Here is a 20,841-nt window from a genome sequence, read left to right as displayed (position 1 = left end):
GAAGTTACAACCTGCACTTCAAATTTAGCTTACAAACAGCATTTGGACAGACTGTGGTGTGGCCCAGGCACTTCTGTCTGTTCCATCCACCCTTCTGGTAATGTGACAGGACCCATGCCTGGCAGATAAGGTGACTCTTGCAGGCAGCCTGCAATCAGACTGCTGGCAAGAACATGGAGCTGTTGTCTTGGGATTGCATCAGACTTGAGTCTTGCCCACAAAGTCTTCCTGGTCAGGTGCCACATGCACTGTATCTCCACGGTTAGCTTGCCTGATAGATAGCAGTTGTATTGATGATTCCATGGTTAAATATGTACTGTTTACAAGCTACAAGTGAGACTGAACTGTGTAATCTCTTCCACTACACTTAATGAATTGCATTTAAAATGACTTGAATTAAAAAAGATTAATCTCAGTGCATTGCTTTTTAATTTTTATCTTCGCTCTCTTTTCCATCACAGACCACCGAGGCTGATGGGTGAAGGTTTTGTTGTAATGCAGTCCAATGATGTTGATATCTATTACTATATGGATGAACCAGGTATCTTCTCTTAAATACAGAGATAAAATTTTAAGAGATTGGAAGGCTATTTGTTTATTTAATTGTCTGGACTCGCTAGACAACAATGTCTTTTTTAAAAAATTATTTTTTATGCTGAAAAATCGCTATGCTGAAAGAGTGAGTGTAATGTTTTGGAGCCAATAATACCATTTATAAGTATGCTTATGAACACTTACAGGTTCATAAGTTATTTTTTCTGCAAATGAAAAAGATTTCCACTGAAACAAGTGGGAGAGAGTTCATGAGTTTCATATTTAGAAGGGAGTGGAATTTTGAGCTGCCTTCTTTTTAGTAGTTGTCAACTTCTGGAGCAATTCATGTCAGAGGCTTGTGGAAGTCCACAGATGAAATAACTATACATGTAGAACTAACATTTTTACATAGATGTGGGCTCTAAATAACTATACATGTAGAACTAACATTTTTATATAGATGTGGGCTGTCAGCAGTGCCTTCTGCAAATCTGTATGCAACATGGAAACAATTAATCTTGATATTTATTCTTGAAACAAGTTGTGTTTTAAGCTGTAAACTTAAATAATGGAGGTTTCCAAAAGTACTTGAGGAGTGGGGATAATTTATAGGCAATACCTTCTGGGGTTTTTGTGATGTTTATTTGATGTATCAATTTCTGAATATTGTGGTGTTTGTCTTTTTCACTTTAAATCCAGTGCATTATATTATGTCAGCATTTCACTGGCATTAGTGAGCAGCACTTCAGAAAATTCTGAGGATTTTTGGTTATATTCTTGCCCTTCCATTGGGAGTCCTTATTGAATTATGGCTTGATGTTACTGACATCAGGACACTTTAATTGTCTTGCTCTTAGCAAACATTTTTCATGCTAATTTGAAGCAGCTTCCTTTAATAATGTTTATTATATTATGTAATACAGGTCTTGTACCAGAGGAGATGGAGGAAAGTAATGACGGAGAAGCAAACAATGAAGACAGCAAATTACAGGATCTGCCACCGTGTTGGGGTTTGGACATTGTTTGTGGAAAAGGAACAGACTTCAACTATGGACCTTGGGCTGATAGGCAGAGGTATTACCATGATTTAAATCTTTAGTTTTAATCTTTAATATCTGGTATTATTGAGAAAACATTCTGAAGTTGCCACTGTGCGATTGCTCAAACTTCTAATTTGTATGGGATAGACTAGGCAGCCTAAAAGAAGAGTCCTGCCACAATTGTTTAAGATTAGTAAATTCATTGTTGTTTATCTTGTTAGCCTTCCCAAGTTAGGATCACTCTGTGTATTTTTATTATTAAATTAATAAATTGTGTTCCTATTTTGTGTGAACAAAGTAGTTTTACTCTTTATTAGGTGTTACGTACCTATGGGTTTAACCTCTTAGTTGGTTACCTTCAGACTTGTCAAGCTCCTATTAGCTCGTGGATGAGAATACGCTGCATATTGATGAGAAAATATTATGAAAGTACAAATCTGACTGAAAATAATGAGAGGGGATTTATCCCTGTTTAGGAGAATCAACCACTTGATGCAATCTCCAAAGTATTTATTATCTAGATATTTTAGTGATAAAATACTAGGCCAGAGCTCTGCTGCTATTTTTCATTTAGCCCTCAATGTTTTGCACATGAGTGTTTCTGGGGGAAAGAATAGGATCATTTAGAGAGTAAAGGACTATTAAGTAAAAGTGACATAATCGGTGCTTTTCCTCTTTTCCCCTATTAATTACAGATTGGTACTTCTCTTGGCCTCCATTAATTCTCCTGTGAAACTGTTATGATTAACTGTCTCTTAGGAATGTGAGGATGGCAGACCAAAGAGTAGTCATTAGATATGACAGTGTCTTAGAGAATTTAAGAGCAAATGCTAATTTCCAGAACAGTGCTTTCCTAGGAACTTGGAATTGGTGAATCATTAGTGGTATTTTCAGTGCTACCAGGAAAGCTTGTTCTATGATGATATGCTTTTTATAATTTTAACTGGCTAGGCAGAAGGCAGTTTGGTACCTGTGCAGAGTACTTAAGAGTTCATAGGTTCATACCTGGGAACACTTTCGCATTGTGCAATGGACAGAAGAGAGAATTTTGGAAAGTGCCTTCACGTTTTGAAAACCCAGATCTGTAGGAGTTCTGTGGACTTGGTACTCTCAACGCATATAAGGACTTCTACAAGTGCCAGTCTTTAATACATCGTGCAGTAAAATGTTAGGTGATCCCAAGAATTTTGCGATGTGTGTTGTGTAATATTTGTGGGGGTTTTGTTGTTTTGGGCTTTTTATTTTCTTTTTTTAGAAACTTTTAAGCTGCTAGTAGTCATGTACTGGGTGCAGGAAACTGCTGCCCCCCTTAAAGACTTACTTCCACCCCCTAGAGACCTATATAAGCTACGCTGTCTGTGCCTCAGCACTGTGACTTTCCTTTCATGTAGTTGCGTGTTCAGATGTAAGTCTGCAGAAACGTAGGCTTCATTTCACTTCCATTCTGAGCTCCTAAAGTTTTGTGTTTTGTTTATTTCTGGGCTTTGCATCAATTATTTATGCACAAACCAAAATGTAAACAGATACTTCCTAATATGTTTTTGTAGCAGATTTGTAAACCAAAGATTAGGAATAATAAGAAAAACATAGCTTGTTTGCCATCTGAATGAAAATATTTTTGTTTTAAATCATTTATGATCTGTCCATTTATGGCTTTTATCCAAAAGTTACTTCTTGTCATTGAAACTTTTGGAGATTTCAGTAATGAGTTGGAAGGCTCCCATGATGAAGACTTTAAACAAACATTCCTTCTTACCACATCGTCCAGTGGTTGTCTAAAGAATATATGAAAGAAAATAACTAAGTGAACCAAATAGATGCATAAATATATATAAATATATATATATATATCTTCTGTGAATAAAAACAACTTTTTTTTTTATTCCCCAATAGAGATTGCTTGTGGAAGTTTTTCTTCCCACCAGACTACCAAGTTATGAAAGTCTCAGAAATTGCTCAGCCTGGGAAACCAAGACAGATTCTTGCTTTTGAGCTGCGGATGAATATTATTGCAGATGCGACCATTGATTTGCTTTTTACCAAAAATAGGGTAAATAACGAAAACTTATATAGAAAATAACTTGTCTATTGTGATTACACTGTGCTTTTTGGTTGTGCGTATTTTTACTTGTCTCAGGTGTTTATTACAGAACTCTGGTTTTAAAAGCTAGGTGATTTTTGGTTTAGTGTTCCATAATTACGAGCAAATCCTTCAAAGAGAAATATTGGCTGAGAAACATTAATATTTGTTAGCTTATTATAAGTTTTCTTTAAGCCTTAAAGCTACATTTTAAACCATGCCAGCCATCAACAGGGACACCTTCCACTAGACCAGGTTGCTCAAAGCCTCATCCAACCTGGCCTTGAACACTTCCAGGGAGGGGGCATCCACAGCTTCCTTGGGCAACCTGTTCCAATGTCTGACCACCCTCACAGTGAAAAACTTCTTCCTAATATCCAATCTAAACCTCCCCTCTTTCAGTTTAAAGCCATTTCCCCTTGTTTTGTCATTTCATTACAATGAAGCTCACCATGATGAAAAAATAATTTCTTCAGATGTTGGATAAATATCTAAAATTACTAGAGTGATGACAGTTGGAGGAACAGAAGACGCGTATGTGTAGGGGTTTGGATTTTTCTTTCCCCTGTTGCTATTCTTATAAATGGGATATAGTGTGACTTCATTGTACACTTGTTTTTTTTCTTTTTCTTTGTGACTGAAAGGGTTAGAAAGTGTAGTGTTAGAAATACATATTCATCTGCCCTCTCAAACCTTGGATCTGAATATCTTACTCTGTTCCTATTAGGGGACCTAAGTCAGCATTTGTTAAGCTTAAAAATGGTGTCATTTGATAGATAGTTTATTAGTAATTTTTTTCTGAGGGCAAGAAAGTCTTCGGTCATCAAGTGCCTTAATCCAGGTGTGGATAATGATAACCAGAAGCATAAAGTACACTGGCTGATGCAGGGAGGCTAGAAATAATGTTTGGACTTTTTTTCTTTCTTGCAATACAGGAAACTAATGCTGTACATGTAAATGTTGGTGCAGGGTCATATTTGGAAATAAATATTCCCATGACAGTAGGTGAAAATGGTGAGTTAAGGCTAAACTTAATTTGTTTTCCTCATGTTTTTCCTGAACAGTTATCTTAATTTTTGTGTGCTTGAATGTCATGTAGTGTTTTTCCTTTGTGGTTGTGAGATGTATGTTCTTATGTAAAGGAACAAAAAGTATTTCCTTGTACATTTCATTGCAAGATGTTAAAGAGTGTATGCATTTAAATAGTTAAGTTACCTCTACGTATTGTTTGTTTAAGGAAACAGAAATGCCTTCATTACTAGACAGTGCATCCTTTTTAAAGCAGATTACAGATAACATTGTCAACTCAAAGCAGGAAGACTTCTTCAGTAGGATTAGTGTAGTAGTTGAATCACGCTGAGAAATGTGTTATGAAATCTGATTTAATAGTAGTTTATTTAAACAAAACAAACCCCACAATCCAAGGTGAAGTGGGGATAAATGTAAAGTTATGGGTATTTTCCTTACATTTGCTCATCTTGTTGGCTGTTTTGAAGCCCTTTGCCAAACTGTTTGTTCTCTTGATTCTTTCTGGCATATTTGAGTTTTATTCTGGAATTTAAACCAAGATCTCCAGAACCTGAGCATTTCCAGAGCCAGCAAGAAGGCTTTTGTCATCTCTACTATGTGAAGGCAGAACATGTTAAGCTCTTCACTGACAAACAGAAGAGGACAGAATTATTACAGTACTAATTTCCATCACGATATTTCTTGATTGTTAGGGGACTGCTGAAATCACTGGTGAAAATGATTTAAATATTTCTGTAACTCTTGTGGCTGAATGATTATGTTTTATATCCTTTGTTTGCTAGGCTATTCACCTACAATTAAAGGGCAACTTCTACATGTTGATGCCACCAGCAGTATGCAGTACCGGACTCTCTTAGAAGCTGAAATGCTAGCTGTAAGTTTGCATTAATAAACACAAAGCTTCAGTCTTTAGAGGATTTTTGGTAAAGAACGTATTTATTTGTCTATGGAGTAGTTCTTAGGTTCTTAAACAATACAGAAATATGCCTTTTGAATGTATGCTGCAAGACTTTAAGGAACTTCTATATACACACATAACTACACACGTGTGTAACTTTCAGTGACTTACATAATTTATATACCAAGTTATATGTGTTTTGAAAGCAGTGGAAGGGTTGGAGTACCATTTACAAATCTCTCCTCATTTACTATATAGCCATGTGTTCATACAGCCTTTACTTTAATGAATTATTCCACTCACTAGCTGTGCTACAGAATGTGTGTGCATAAGTACTTTAAAGTACTTCAGAGTGCTTACTTGAAACAGATTTAATATTGCATTATTTTTTTTGTTGGCCTAGTATTTAACTTGTACAATACTGTAATTCTGTAGATGACTTTCTCACTGATTTTTAAATGACCTTATGATGTTTTTAATGTTTAAATTTGAGCATCATTTCAATGACTGAAAAATCCTATATTCCGAGGGCTTTTAGTGTACTGTGAAAAGTGATGCTTTTAATGAAAACTTTGGTTTAAAAATTGCTTGGTACATCTACTGCAACAGATGTATCAGAAATTTGTAGTATACCTTTCCAAATAAATTAATACTCTAACACTTGACCTTCAAACACAGAAAGAGAGAGAGAGATTAAATTATCAAGGGACTGGAGAGGCCTTCTGTTCATCCCAGCAGGAAAAGAGTTTTAATTATTCAGCAGAGTACCTATGTGAAAACTGCTGAGCTACAGGGTCAAGCATTGTCACCTTTTCAAGTAATTCTGATGCTTTAATATCTTGTTCACAGTTTCATATTAATGCCAGCTATCCCCGGATATGGAACATGCCGCAGACATGGCAGTGTGAACTTGAGGTTTATAAAGCAACCTATCATTTTATCTTTGCTCAGAAAAGCTTCTTTACAGGTAACTTCTTTACTAAATAAGTTGTGTATGAAATTAAATATTCTTTTTTTAGAATTTCTTTTGGAATTTTGCAAAGGTATACAAGATCAGGTGCTCTGACTTCTCATATTTAGGACAACAAATTGTTTCTGAGGACAAAGTTCCTGATTTTTTCTGTTGCCTGTAACTTTCCAAGAACATATTATTATATTTGAGTAGAGATACTAAATAATTTAATTTTCTAACATCTGAACTAAATTTGATCTGAAGTTATGTTAAGTGATCTTAAATTTCAAATGAATTTATTTCTATCAGAGCTATTGATTTGTTTAATATTTGTCACCTAGAACGTTGATTTCTCTCATATCTCTGTCTTTGGCTGACTGATTTTCAGGCTTTAGGTGGCTGAATAGAGGAGAGAAAGTAATTTGCTCCTTAGGATTTTGGCTGTGAGAAAGAATACATGTGCACAAGGCAGTACAGTGTGATACAGCATCACCAAACTGTTGCTGAGTGTTCCAGCTGCAGTAATGGAAAGAATATAGCCCCATCAATGTGGCACTGCCTGGGCTAATTAGCCCTGCTGGGAGGCAGGATTAATTAGTGCAGGCATAGTGCCATGCTAATAAAGTTATCCTCCTAGTGAGGCCGAAGCCGTTAGCTGCATAGCGCTGCGGTACTCAGGATCGTCTACCAGTCTATTCAGAGCAAACATGGACTTCTACAACAACACTGTTTTGCTGCGTTAGAAAATACTACTGTTGTAAACATTCAGAGTATTGGAGTGGAAAACCAAAGGAAAGCAGTTGGTAGTCCTGTGCTTTTAGCTCAGTGTCTAACTTTGCTACAGAACAAAGCTAGAAAACTTAATTAAACTATGGCTTTGCGACTTAAAAAACAGGGAGATGGATTCACAGCAAGTGTTTGTGGAATGTCTGCCTGAGAAATGGGTACTGTGTATTGTTTTTATTTTCCTTTTTCTGTAAAGGAGCAAATGGTTAAAATTTACAATTTATGAAAAGCCAAAAACCTAAAAGAAGAAATCTCTCACTTAATTGTTACTAACTTGTCTTTTATTGCTTTATGTGGCTTTAGATTTGATCCAAGACTGGTCCAGTGATAGCGCACCTGATATTTTTTCATTTGTTCCTTATATGTGGAACTTCAAAGTTATGTTTCATCAATTTGAAATGATTTGGGCAGCAAATCAACACAACTGGATTGACTGTTCCACCAAACAACAAGAAAATGGTGAGATTCCATTTTATTTAATTTGCAAGAAGAGTACATACTACAAAAAATATGTACAAAATATAGAGTATATGTATAGAGAGAGTACAAGAATGATTAAAATTTTGACTAGAAAAACATGTGTTTGGTGACAACTACCCATTTTATTACTGTTGTAACCATCCTAAAACCATTATAAGTTCTAATTTACTTTGTACAAATGCATATATTTTGGGGGGAAAGTGCAGTTCTAGATCATGTTTTAGCACTTATTTTCAAGACCTCTTGAATCTTTGATTTAGTACAACAGTTTGCAGAAAGCAACTGTGAGGTCTTGACATATATTCTGTAAACTAACTGAACACATTCACCCAGGAATAAATTTTTAAGTCATGTTGGAAAAATAGAACTCCTTATAACTAGAAATGTCTGTTTCCTGTTGATTTCAGAATAGGAGATAATGCTGCTAATTCTAGACAAAGCTAAGAGGTACATTTCAGAAAGCCAGAATTTTATTTAATGTGCAGTTTTCTTTATACGTATTTCAATGGACTACACTGTACTAGAATCTTATAATTTCAACATAAAGAGGATGGTGGATTAAAAATCTTGAAGTTGTTTTCTAGTTAAAAATAAGACTCACTACTTCACCAGAAGCCTGAGGAACTTTCCATGTGTGTTTTCTTGTCCAAAAACTGGTGTATGAAGCAATAAAGAAAGTCCTAAAATATTTGTTACAGTTGTTTTTATTGTCTGCTTGCAATTTTGTTGTGCTAAGTACAGTGTCTTTCTGTAAAGGACAAGCTGTAAATACTTTCTGAATAATTTAGTACTATGTACTCTAAATACAAAATAGTTAAAATGTCAGTTTCCTATGTTATGAATTCTTGAATATCTTTAAGTTATTTCTGGTATGTTTGGTAATTTGTCTAAGAACAAAATCAGGAGTAATTTTGACCGACGACTTTGTTTGGTTTTCTTCTCCTCTCCCAGTCTACCTAGCAGCTTGTGGAGAAACATTGAACATTGTTTTCTCCCTGCCTTTCACTGACTTTGTTCCGACCACATGCAATACTAGATTCTCTTTAAGGGTAAGTTCTTCCCCCTCAGCCTTTTTGTCTTCTAAATGTGAAATAGTTTCCCTACCTTCTTCAGTCAGGAAATTTTGAATGAACTCCTTCCTGAAAGAAAAATACTCTCTTTCACTTCCAGTTCATAGAATTTTTCTTTAAGTAACCTAGAGGTAAATGGTTTATGTTGCTTATATGAAGCATCCAATCATAGGCCATTTTAGTTTATAGATACATATATATACATACACAAATTGAAAAATATTTAAAAATATATAGATACACACACATATATTTTTCATACATACATATATACACACACTTAGTATGTGTATTTACTATGTATTTTATCAGACTTGGAAGTCTGTTCCCATTTATTTAGAAAATGTGAAAATCTAATGTATGGTCAAAGGTAAAAATCAAATACTGGAATGGGTATCCCCAAACCATTTTGGAAAAACCATCTTTCAGACTTTTAAGAGTTTTTGTAGAATGAGTAATGGTGATAAAGTGTTTTTAACAGACACAGCTAATTCTTTGGAAGACTGTACTTCTTGTCTTCCCTAAAATAGAAGCAATCTACTGCTACTAAAAATAAAAAACTATTTGATAGTGATGTTGGTAATAGTGTAGAATTTGATAGCAAAGAAAACAGTGTGGGGTTTTTTGTTTTGTTTTTGTTTTTTTTAAAAAAAGCTATGATTTAATTGAGATGTAGGGTGGCCTTGCTCACTTAACTTTTGCTGTACGGCTTGAAATATAGAAGAACAAGAATCACTAAAAGCCATGCCCCTGTGCTTTACAGATTGCTATGGTGTGTTGTTATGTGCAAGTCACTGGACTTGTAACTGTTCAGAACTACAGAGCTCTTGGGATTGCACTAGAAATTAGTGGGAGCTGTGGTCAGCAATCACAAGTGAAAACTTGAGATTACTTTCCTCACTTTGCCTGTGAAGTGAAGACGATGGCGCATATGAACATGCAAATACCACGAGTGTTATGCTTAAAGTGAATGTAAAGTAACTTTTCTGTTACTAACGTTTGATTTTAGGGAGAAGATGTTGATCTTCATTTGTATCTACCAGATTGTCATCCTAGCAAATATTCCCTTTTTATGTTGGTGAAGGATTGTCAACCTAATAAAATAAGTCCTGAATCTTGTATTTCTGCTGAATGTCAAAGTGGTCAGAAAACAGGGAAACCCAAATGGAGGAACATTACTCAAGAAGAGTGAGTTTTATTGCAATATGTATTTATGTCTTTATATTGACTCTTTGTATTTACTTATTTTGTTTGTGATAAAAGCAACCTCATATGTTCGTGGAAGATGTTTAATGAAACTATTGTACTTGAAATAAAAATGTGATGTTTCTTTTTGAAAGGGCTGGCTGGGTTGAATGCTGGACAGTCCCAAGTGTTGTGTTTACAATTGACTACTCGTGGCACCCAATTTATCCCCAAAAGGCAGATGAGCAGTTAAAGCAATCCTGTAAGTGTCACTACTTTTTTCCTTGTTAGCATGTTTCATTTTTGGGAACTGCTGTGACTTTGTAAGATCAAACTGCTTACATTTGCAGAAATGAATTTTGAACTGAACCACTGTTGTATGTCACGTGGGAGAATGCTAATCTTTAGAATGCACAAAGTTGGATTTAAAAACTGACAACATTTTGTGATGCAAAATTTCAGAATGTGTCCCAGTTCCCCATGTAAAAAGAAGATGCTGTCTGTAGTTCACTTCTCCTTAACAAAGTGGATCTCTTAAATGGATTGTTGCATAACATAAAATGTCACTTGGTATATTAAACATGAAGTACAGTGTTTTTGGCAGCATCATATTCCTTAACCTTTCTAAGCTTTTTGCCTTTGGATGTTGTGATGTTGTCTTATGATTTAAATGTTTAAATACACTATATATGAGATATAATACCATTGTCTTACCTTTATGGATATGAAACTGAGATTTCATTGTAGCTAGCACTGTTGAAGTGAACCATAGCCATCAGATATGAGTGTTAGACTGGGCAGTCTGATGCTAATTTCTAAGTAAGAATTTTTAAATTTTAAATGTCTAAACAATATTTCTAAATAAGACATTCTCTAAGTATGTGCTTACAAAAAAAAAGTTATAAAATACTGAAACACAGAGATAAAAGTTATTTTAAATGCAGAGGGAGGTATGCAGGAAGTTATGGGGTTACATAAAAGTCTTTCAGGTGGAGATGCTAGAAGCAGAATCAATGAAGGGAGAGATGTCAGAAGAATAATGAGGGCTAATTTGAATGGGCCTCAATCAGCAGGTGTTAGATGCTGGATAATGGTTTTAGGTTTTGAGTTCCCACAATTCAAATCTAAAAGAACTCAAAAATTTTAGAGGATGAAGCAGAAAAAGTAAGATTCATCTTGCAGATGTTCATTAAGTGCTCTTGTGAGACTCTGTCAGCTTGTGTCAAATGTGCCATACTTCAAATTTGAAAACATTTACTCCTAATGGTGGCAATTGAACCTGCATTTGAAAATTTGTACATACACAGGTAATTTCATCTGCAACTTCCTTCAGTGAATAATCCAGCACAGTCCAGCTCACGTCTAATCTGTGATGCTAATAGGATGTGTTTGTTACAGTAGCAACATCTGCATTTTATTTTGAGTCAATCCACAGAACTCTTAAGTCTCTGAGAAACATATATATTGCAGCTTCCAAAAAAGTGGTCATCTCACTGTGGCATTTAGCTAGTTTATAACACATAACATAATGCAAGGGCAGAGCAAGCACTGCAGACAATAATGGTACATTAAAGCCCTGAAGGTTTTCTGGATACAGGTGTGTATTTGCTGTAATTCTCTATGTGCTGGTTCTTCCATTTAAAATCAAATCTTATTCCATCTGGAGCATCAATTTTAATTTTATATATTTTTGCCATAGAGTGCTTTACTTCCCAGCAATTGCTTTACATCCCCAAACCACTTCCAGTTATTAATTTCCTTCTTGTCACCTTTCCTCACTTAAAAAAAGGCAAACTGCTTTCTTCCCCCTAACTCCAAATAAAAAGAAAGGATAGGGAATAAGAATTGAATTTCCAAACTGTGTTTTGACTAGAGTAATTGAGTTGTTCAAGAGGAAATTTAGGCCTACAGAGCTGCTGGTTTAGAACAGATTTTTGATATAACACTTGCAATTTTCCTGTTTGTTCACTCTTGTTTATTCTGCAATAACTGTGTGGTTGTGGGAAATCTGCTACACTGAACTGAAAGAATTTCTTTGTTTAACTTGAAAAGCAAGATAAATAAATTGATTTTTTTTTTTCTTCAGAACTTGAAGGATTGTTTTTCTTTTTGCATAATTAACATTTACTAAGATCCTCCATGTTTTCCTGTCTCCCCATAGTTACTAGATATGAGAAACCAGTTCTATAGCACAGATATATTAACATAATTATACAAGCCAAATTAGGAAGTTCTATATGTAATACAAGATTTGCAGAATTTTGTCTTGTCTTACCTAACTTGTAATCAGAATCTGTTTTCTTCTTTATTTTGTCTTAAAGTGTCAGAAATGGAAGAAACAATGTTATCTGTACTAAGGCCATCGCAGAAAACAGCCGACAGCGTGATTTCATCTCCCACAGCTTCAACCCGCCTTCCCCTTGACCCCTCAGAGCTGCCCCCAGATAAGCTCCATGTGGAACTGGAACTCTCCCCAGATTCCCAGGTCACCCTGTATGGACCCTTGCTCAAAGCCTTTCTGTCTATAAAGGTAGGCGTAGAAACACAACTAGAAAAATTTATGGATGGCCATATGTACGAAAGGGAAATAATTAATTTGAAATGGAAGATGAGAATTCCACAGAATACGTGAATTCAGATGAAAACTTTTTGCAAGTACTAGTTTGGAATGACTTTGGTGAAGTGGCATGGCTGGGATGAATTCAGTTGGCACAGACTCACGAGAAGCCTTCTTTTATTTATATATATATATGTATATAAATATGTAGACCCATATCAGCATAATTTTCCTTTAAAATAATAGTATAAGCTCTGGACTTCATGTGCAGAAAATGTAGTCTTTGATTTTTACAGTAGTAAAAAAAAAAAAAAATTAAAATATTCATAATTATGACGAGCTTGTGTTACCAACCACTTTTATGGAAAGGTATATCAGAATCCCTGCTTTTAGTGCATTTTTAAGTTCTGCAGAGTGCCCTAATTGTTTGTTTTTGTTTAAATTAGATTCTGTGAAATTTCGGAGTAGGATCATGGAGGGGATGGGGAAAGGACATGAGAATAAGTTTATTTTAAAAAGCTACTTCAGTCAATATCCAAGAAAAACTTTTCATCCTTTTTTAATGCTAATCTTTTATGCTTTAAAATGTTTGTATTCCTTATGTTATATTATCATGCATTGCTGATCTTTAGGGTGGGTAGAAACAGTATAATCTTTTCCCATCTCCACCACCCTGCCTTGTGACTAAAGCAGAGGCGGTTGAACATGCCATTTGTACTTGACTAACAGTGAAATACTTGGGCTTTGGTTGGGTTTCATGGTAGGGGTTTTTTGTGTTTTGGGGTTTTTTAATTGTTTTTAAAGGTATGTTTTAGCCTATGCAGATCTAAGCTAAGGTAATGCTTCAGGAGGCTTTCAGTTTGGCTCAGAGTGCAAGGAATTTTCTGACACAGGTGATCAGTATGAGGATTCCTACTGAAACAGACATTTTAATGAATTTATGTAATGTATTGCACAAAGCAATGAATACCAGAAAATATCAAGTTTTTGTAGAGTATAGGACTTGCAAATATGCTCTTTATTTTTTGATGTTACCACTAAAGTAAATAAGATTAAAATTAGGCCAGTATTGAATCCTGAAGACTTCATTTCTTCTGATACAGAGGAAATGCACCCACATTTGAATTTTTTATTGAGCTCCTCTTTTGGAGCCCATAAATACATGAGGTGGTTCTGTCTTTCCAAGCAAAGCAGCAATTCTTCAGTGCTCTTTGCCTCTGGAGGTATATTTAAACAGCGCTTCATTACATCCCTTGATTCTGTGATTATTTATTTTTTTAAAATGCATATTTCTCAGGTTAAATCAGACTTTTTATCTTCTAAATCTCAAGAGAAAATTCAGATGTGTAGCTTGTTTTTGAAAATGCACATTTATTGTTCTTTTTAGTATTTTTGTGACTGTGTTTACATCTTTTTGTCCAGCTGTGCTGGCAACATCTCTTAGTAGATTTCTAGTGGGTTTTTTTTAAAAGCTTCTTTTCCTGACTTGTGGTTGAATTGTTGTTTTCAGTTTGTTTTCATTGGTCTTTTTTAATAAATGTGGGATGAAATTCCTGGATGTGCATCGTTCATGCAGTTTTGTTAAGCCCTTCTATTCTTGGGAGGTAGTTTTTTGGTGTAGCACACTGTGTTTCTTACTGAAAGTCTTACTGGCTGGAAGCTAATGATTTATAGTACCTTGCATCCCCAGCAGAAGGTACCAGGAGTAAGTTACTGGAGTTCTTAGCACCCTTTTCTGGATCTGCCTTATAGAAAGTATTTCAAGGTCTGTATCATGCTATCGACCTTCATCTTTTCCTTTAGCTAAAAAGCAAGGCAGATTAGCTTTGCTTAACTTTGGAGAGCTTTTTTGGTTTGGCCACAGAGCAGTGCTTAATTCATACACATTAACACCAAAAATACTTTGGAGTCTCAGCAAGATGGTAAAATTCCACGTCCACAGGAGTCGTTATTTCAAGGCCAATAATGAGCCTGCCTTTTCTGCAGACCTTTTTCAAGGACATGGGTACTTTACAGTTGCCTGTTTTCTTTTTGTTGTACACTTCCTCTTTGCTTGCATGTGCTGTGGACTTGTGCTTACAAAAGAACACAGAAGTTGTGGGAAGCAAATGAGGCACAGAAAAGGGAAGGAGGGGAGCAAGAAACATCCTAAGATTCAAATCTGTTTCAGTTTAATCTTCAGTCTAATACTCATTTGTCTGCATCTCACAAATCACTAGTGGAGTTTGTAATAGTTGCAACATTTCTATCAACGTGAGAGGACAAGAGGTTGAATTACTTCATAAAAACAAATGAGGGACCAGAGTTTGTGTTGTAACCTCTTTGGTGAGAAAGGATTTTTGCTCCCCAGAATGCTTCATCCCCAACGCTTCCCACATACTGAATTAATAAAAAATAATAACCTTCATCATTCAGAAAAGTCTTCTTGAGAGTCTAGCTTTCTTTTTTTTTTTAAAGGAGGTGACAAATAATCAGAAATGTGATTCTGATGCACTTAAATAAAATACAGGAAGCTGACTTAAAAAAAAAAAAAAAAAATAGTGACAGATTTTCTGTTTCCCAGTCTAATTTTGTAAAGTTACTTTGGTTTTAGGTAATTGAGGGGGATTAGTTTAGAAACAAGGTGGGGTTTGGACACAAAGGGAGAAGTGTTTATTGATGAATATTTCAGAAGCATGTTTAAGACTCTGAAATATACCGATAACAAGTTTCAGAAGGTTGGATGAGAGTGACTTCCTGCAAGATGTTTTGTGGTTTTATTCTCAAAGTTATTTACATTTAAAAGCACAAAATCTGTGTAAAATGTCAGTAGTGTTACTTCAGAATAGTTATTTGTATTGCATGCATCTAGAATACTGGTGCTTTGAGATCTACTGAGAGCCTCTTCTTTTCCTGGGAAGCACATGGCCTAATTTTGCTCACTTAAGCTATCCATTTTTCATAAAATATAAGTATATATGTTTCTTCAGCTATAGGTAGTAGCTGTACAACTTGTTTTAGGGAAGGCTAACATACAGGAAAAAAGGTTGGATTTTTATTTCATTACATTGCCTATATGTTTTTGATTTGTTTTCCATATGATCATAACATTTCCTTTTCCTAGGAAAATTATTTTGGAGAAGATGACATGTACACTGATTTTGAAGAAGTTATTTCAAGCCCTGTTTTGTCACTGTCAACATCTTCAAGTTCTGGATGGACAGCTGTTGGAGTGGAAAATGACAAAAAGGAAAATGAAAGTTCAGTCAAGCCAGTTCACCCTCTTACTTTACGCCCCTGGGATATCACCGTGCTTGTTAATTTGTACAAAGTGCATGGGCGATTACCAGTGGTAAGTACTTTACAATCTTAAAATATTTTCCTTCATGTAACTTTTTTTTTTTTTTTCTAGTTTCATAATCTGGAGTTAAATTTAACTCCCTGGAACATTAAGTTAGGGTGGTGCTTACCAAAGTGTCTGTATACTGTCTGCTAAAATTGTGTCTATCTAAACCAATTTGAGAGATGCTTAATTTTGTTTATCTGGGAGGCAGAAGTGGATATTTTTTATCTGATTTTTATTCAGTGAACTTGATCTTTGTAAGATTATTTTTAAATGTCCATTATGATTTCTCTGCTAATTAGCAAAACTATCTTATATAGTGCATTCTACTCTGTGCAGCTGCATTCTGAGGGATCCCCAGGAATTCAAATAAGAATCCAGATAAAAAATTGGATTCACCCAAATGGGCTTGAACTGCTGTTTATGTAATTGTCAAAATTGGTTTTGAAGTTGCACGGGCTTCTTTTTGAGTATCCAACTGGAGGAAAATTAGCAAATCCTGCTCACAGGTGTGCTTCTAATCTGAAAATTTCAATGATGTTGTATATTTTCAGTTTCTGAAGTAGATGTGTTTAATTTTTATTTTAGCATTGCAGTCCAGATGGTCCTGAGTGCCCTACAGCTTTCTTGGAAAGGTTGTGTTTTGAGATGAAGAAAGGATTTAGAGAAACAATGCTTCAACTTGTATTGTCTCCAGTGAATTTGTTTCTGAATGACAGCTATCAGGTAGTAAGCTGTTTTTTATGTGTTTGTGTGTGTATTGTGGAAGTTGTGACGATCTTAAAATTGATTTCTTTTTTGTTAAGAACTTTCCTGTTGTACACATACCAAGTTTATTAAGGTTTATGCATCACAAGTTGTAATAAAGAAAAATATAATTTTTTAAAAAAATCTTTATTATTGTTTGCATTTTAGTGAAATACACAAAAGAAAAGATTGTATTCTCTCAATTTTGCTTGAAATCTTTCTGGAGATGGTTCTCTAGGAAATGGAGAGTAATATTCAGATTAATCTTAGAACCATTGAGTGGTCTCTGGTTTGGAGGGGGGGGTTGTTTGGTTTTGTGTGGTGTTGGCTTTTTTTCTTTTAACAAATTTTGTTTTAAAAGATACTGTAAATACTGACACATAACTTGCAATGGCTGGATATGTTGCACTTTTTATAAACATACAGTTTTAAAACTACACACGTGTTAGTAAATAGAATAACTGCATCTTTCACCCACTCTTTGTGACGTTTACACAGCTGGATCTATGAATGATCAAGATGATGTTATGACCTACAGTCTTTTCCTGGTCATGAGCCATACTTCAGAAAGTATTTAATGAGACCAAGTTAAGTGTTGTTTGTGGCTTGTCAGCTAGGTGTATACTTCTTGGATGTTAGTAAACTTGCAGAAATTGCCCATATGGATGAATTTAGCTCAGTGAGGAGTTGAGGCTGAAATTTTTTAACCCAAGAAGTTATCCTGATTCATTGCAGGTTAGTGAATAGTTGGAGTTCACATTTCATTTATGCACATTAGTTGCATTAAAAGCACTATGATACTTTGACTGTGTCTTACAGATTATATTGTTTTCAATCCCTGTGTCCTGAAATAAGGTGCTGCCAATGGCCTGTATGAAATAAAATTTATATTATTTTTATCTCATGCACGTTCCAGTCTCTGAAGACTGGAATACTTGTATATGGATGAAGATGCAAGTCACCCTATTTTTTTTAGTCTTATGGCAGTAAGCTAATGCAAGGAGTTGGTTGATGCTTGTTTAGTATTTCCAAATTTGGATCCAGTGTGCTACAAGCACAACAGTACCTGAAGTATAACCACTGACTGTACACTAATAGATAAGGGGATTGGAAGAAATTATGAACTTCCTTGATGGCAAGAAGTTAAATGACATTTTAGGAAGTTGAATGTTAGCCCTCATATTTTTGAGATGTTATTCTGTTGACTTCTGATTAGTAAAGAAGAAATCCCTGATGAGAATGTAGAATCTAAACATCTTGGTTTTTGGTTGCAAGAGTGCAATTGCCTTTAGCAGCAATCTGAAGAAAGTGAAGGTGTGAAGTCCCAGGAATTGCAGATGCCTAATCTGGATGGGATTAATAGAGCTGTCTTTTGAGAGAGCTGCAGAAATTGAGTGTACTGACAGCATGACAGTGGCAGACAAAATTTCATTTCCCTTGTAGCTGTTGTCAGGAGCTAAGTATCTGGATTGTAGGGCTTGTTTTTCAGTTGAATGAAGTAGTCAGAAGGTGCAGCTGAAGCTGATGAGAATTACACTTTGAACATACAAACCTTTATGTAATGAAAAATTACATCCAATAAGTTTTCAGTTGTTATCCAAATCTGATGGAAGATTTTTGTATATACATTTTTGTGGTTTGTTTGTTTGATCTATGAGGAATCCAAGCATTTCAATAGCCGCTTATTTAAGAGCACAGTCTATTATGTGCACTGAATGAGACCCTTAAAGGTTCTTCAAACCTGTAACCTAATGATTGTATTCCATTTCATATGTACAAGGAAGCAGAAAGGAGGTTGCAGGCAAAACCTTTTTTTTTTGTATTTTGAGTTTTTTTTATGATTTCATTTCACAGCCCTGACACTTCTTACATAACTTTTTTTTCAGTATTATTACTGTTTAGACTTAATAATGCTGTGGTGACATATTTTGCCTTAGGTTTTATGTATTATTTTTGGTTGGATTTATTTTAATTCAAAAACATGAACTCAGGCTAAGACGACTTATGCCTGGGAATTTCTGTTGGTTGAAATGATAAACATGCAGGGTGGCATGTTTTTAAAAATATAGATAAGAAGGTTTTGATCAGTTACGTGTGTTACTCTTAACTAGTGTTTGACTTCATATTAATTCTTGCCATTTAATACTGAAAACATTTATTATTTACTTTTAATTTAAAAATTTACTCTTTATTCATATTATATATCTCAAAAATGCTGTTTAATACTTCCCAGTTTGACGTTAAAGTGAGAAGGTCATCGTACTAATGTAAATAGAACAGGAATTTTCCCTCTGCCTAACTGGGCAAGTACTGTTGCTTCATGTTTCCCATTCATGTTGTTTTGAAATAGCCTCTGACTCGAGACATGGGTCACCAGTGGTATCAGAAGAGTAGGGCGTGTTTCTTCTTCGTTAAGCAACTCCAAAGGGTTTGCTGACAGTGGAAAACAAACCAGGCAACATAACAAGTTGAAAAGAGTGAATGAGAGAGATGTTTTGCTGTTGATTTACTGGCTTTAACCCATACCTTACCTCCATGCAGTCACAAGCTTCTAGTGTATGCCTGTGCTGTTTTGATCTTTTCAGTTTCTTCTCTGACTGGTGGAGTAATATTCTTTTGAAAAATATTACATCTGAATTTTCATATCTGCAAACAAGTAGCTTTGCCTTAGGTAGCTGAGAAATACTTTGATGAAAAGTGCAACTTAGAGGACAGCATCTTATGTTTATTTATTGGGTTTAAAAATTTTTTTTAAATAATGTGTCAGCTGTCTGATAGTAGCAAACCTTCCTAAATTACGTTTTTGTAACCTCTTGTCACTTCCACTGTTAAACATGCACTTCCATTCTTGGTTTGTACTTTATTGCAATAATATTTAACAGATGGTGTCTGGATGTCACTGTGTGGAGTTCACCAAGGGAAGGTTGTTGATGATAGTTGCTAAAAATTAAAACAAACTTGACTTGGAAAAACTTCCCCGTTCCCCTGTTAGATTTGCACGTACGTTGTTGCGTGGGTAATACTGAGAAGTCTCAGGACTTTCTACCTGTAAAAAAAGTCAACAGGATTTAAGAGGTGAAGATGAGCACGTAATGAAGTGTCTCTGACTACACAGTTCTTGCACTTTGTATTGATGTACCTTTGCAAATATTACCTTTAACTTACTTGTTCTTAACAGCGACCTGCAGTGGATGAAGTTCTTCGAGAGGGTCACATCAGCCTATCGGGTCTGCAGTTGCGTGCTCACGCAATGTTTTCAGCAGAAGGTCTGCCTCTTGGAAGTGACACTTTAGAATATGCATGGCTGATAGATGTACAGGCTGGCAGTCTTACGGCCAAAGTTACAGCACCACAGGTACCATCTAGAAGCTATTCACTTTGAAGTGTTACCTTTCTTCTTCTTCTAGCGTAGCATGGATTTTGGAGAGCACGTATCTCAGTTGAATTTGGATGCCTCTGTGCCTTAAGTAACCTTAATTTTATAGTTTGAAAATCTAATCATTTCTGTAAATGGATAGGAGATGCCAAATGAGCTGAATCTGATATTCATCATAAATCTAGGTGTAACAGGGTGGCTAGTGTTATATGAGAATTTGAAGGGATGATGGTAGCAGAGCATGAACAAATCAGTAGCGAGTACAATTGTCACTACATGTAAACACGTGTATGCTGCTACATCTGTGTATACTAATGTACTTTAATACGGATTGGAAAGGCAACCAGGGTATCTACATGCACTTTAAGTGGTTTAATGGCTGAGTAGATAATACTTCTCTGTAAACAGAGCAGGTGTTTTGAGATGCCTTCAGCCATACACTAGGTAACATGGCAAAGAGGAGAAAGGAAAATCTATTCAAAATGTTTGAGATTACTTAGTTGCCTATGACTTCTTCTGAGGTTACTTTTATTTGGTGATGCTGACTTCTGGAGATGCAGGTTTGTTACCCCTCTGGGAAGGACAGTATTAAGTTGTGATTGCAGTCTGAAAGGCAATTTGATCTCCCTCGGATGTAAGGTTCTCTGCGATACATAGGTATTTGCATGAAGGGATGTTGCCAGCAATGAGGATATCAAGTTGAGCATCTGGCAAGAATTTAACTTGCAGATAAAGTTCTGGCTTTCCATAGAAAGCTGTGCACAAAGCCACGTTTTAAAGTAGGA

General features: G+C 35.4%; 1 protein-coding gene across 1 annotated transcript in view; it reads left to right on the top strand.

Annotated features, from left to right (window-relative positions):
* The window catches only part of BLTP1 (bridge-like lipid transfer protein family member 1), a 116,076-nt gene that overhangs the window by 18,067 nt on the left and 77,168 nt on the right, over window positions 1–20,841 (top strand). The window contains exons 8-21 of the mRNA XM_010177285.1: window positions 462–541; window positions 1,458–1,608; window positions 3,468–3,624; window positions 4,590–4,668; window positions 5,466–5,557; window positions 6,431–6,548; window positions 7,623–7,778; window positions 8,751–8,848; window positions 9,879–10,057; window positions 10,210–10,316; window positions 12,376–12,584; window positions 15,715–15,942; window positions 16,522–16,662; window positions 19,859–20,035. Of these exons, the coding sequence (XP_010175587.1) occupies window positions 462–541; window positions 1,458–1,608; window positions 3,468–3,624; window positions 4,590–4,668; window positions 5,466–5,557; window positions 6,431–6,548; window positions 7,623–7,778; window positions 8,751–8,848; window positions 9,879–10,057; window positions 10,210–10,316; window positions 12,376–12,584; window positions 15,715–15,942; window positions 16,522–16,662; window positions 19,859–20,035 (1,972 nt within the window). The remainder of the gene's footprint in view (window positions 1–461; window positions 542–1,457; window positions 1,609–3,467; window positions 3,625–4,589; window positions 4,669–5,465; window positions 5,558–6,430; window positions 6,549–7,622; window positions 7,779–8,750; window positions 8,849–9,878; window positions 10,058–10,209; window positions 10,317–12,375; window positions 12,585–15,714; window positions 15,943–16,521; window positions 16,663–19,858; window positions 20,036–20,841) is intronic.

Source organism: Antrostomus carolinensis, unplaced genomic scaffold (assembly GCF_000700745.2).
Source record: "Antrostomus carolinensis isolate BGI_N321 unplaced genomic scaffold, ASM70074v2 scaffold9371, whole genome shotgun sequence".
In the NCBI taxonomy this organism is placed as follows: Eukaryota; Metazoa; Chordata; class Aves; order Caprimulgiformes; family Caprimulgidae; genus Antrostomus; species Antrostomus carolinensis.
This window is presented reverse-complemented; position numbering and strand designations above follow the sequence as displayed.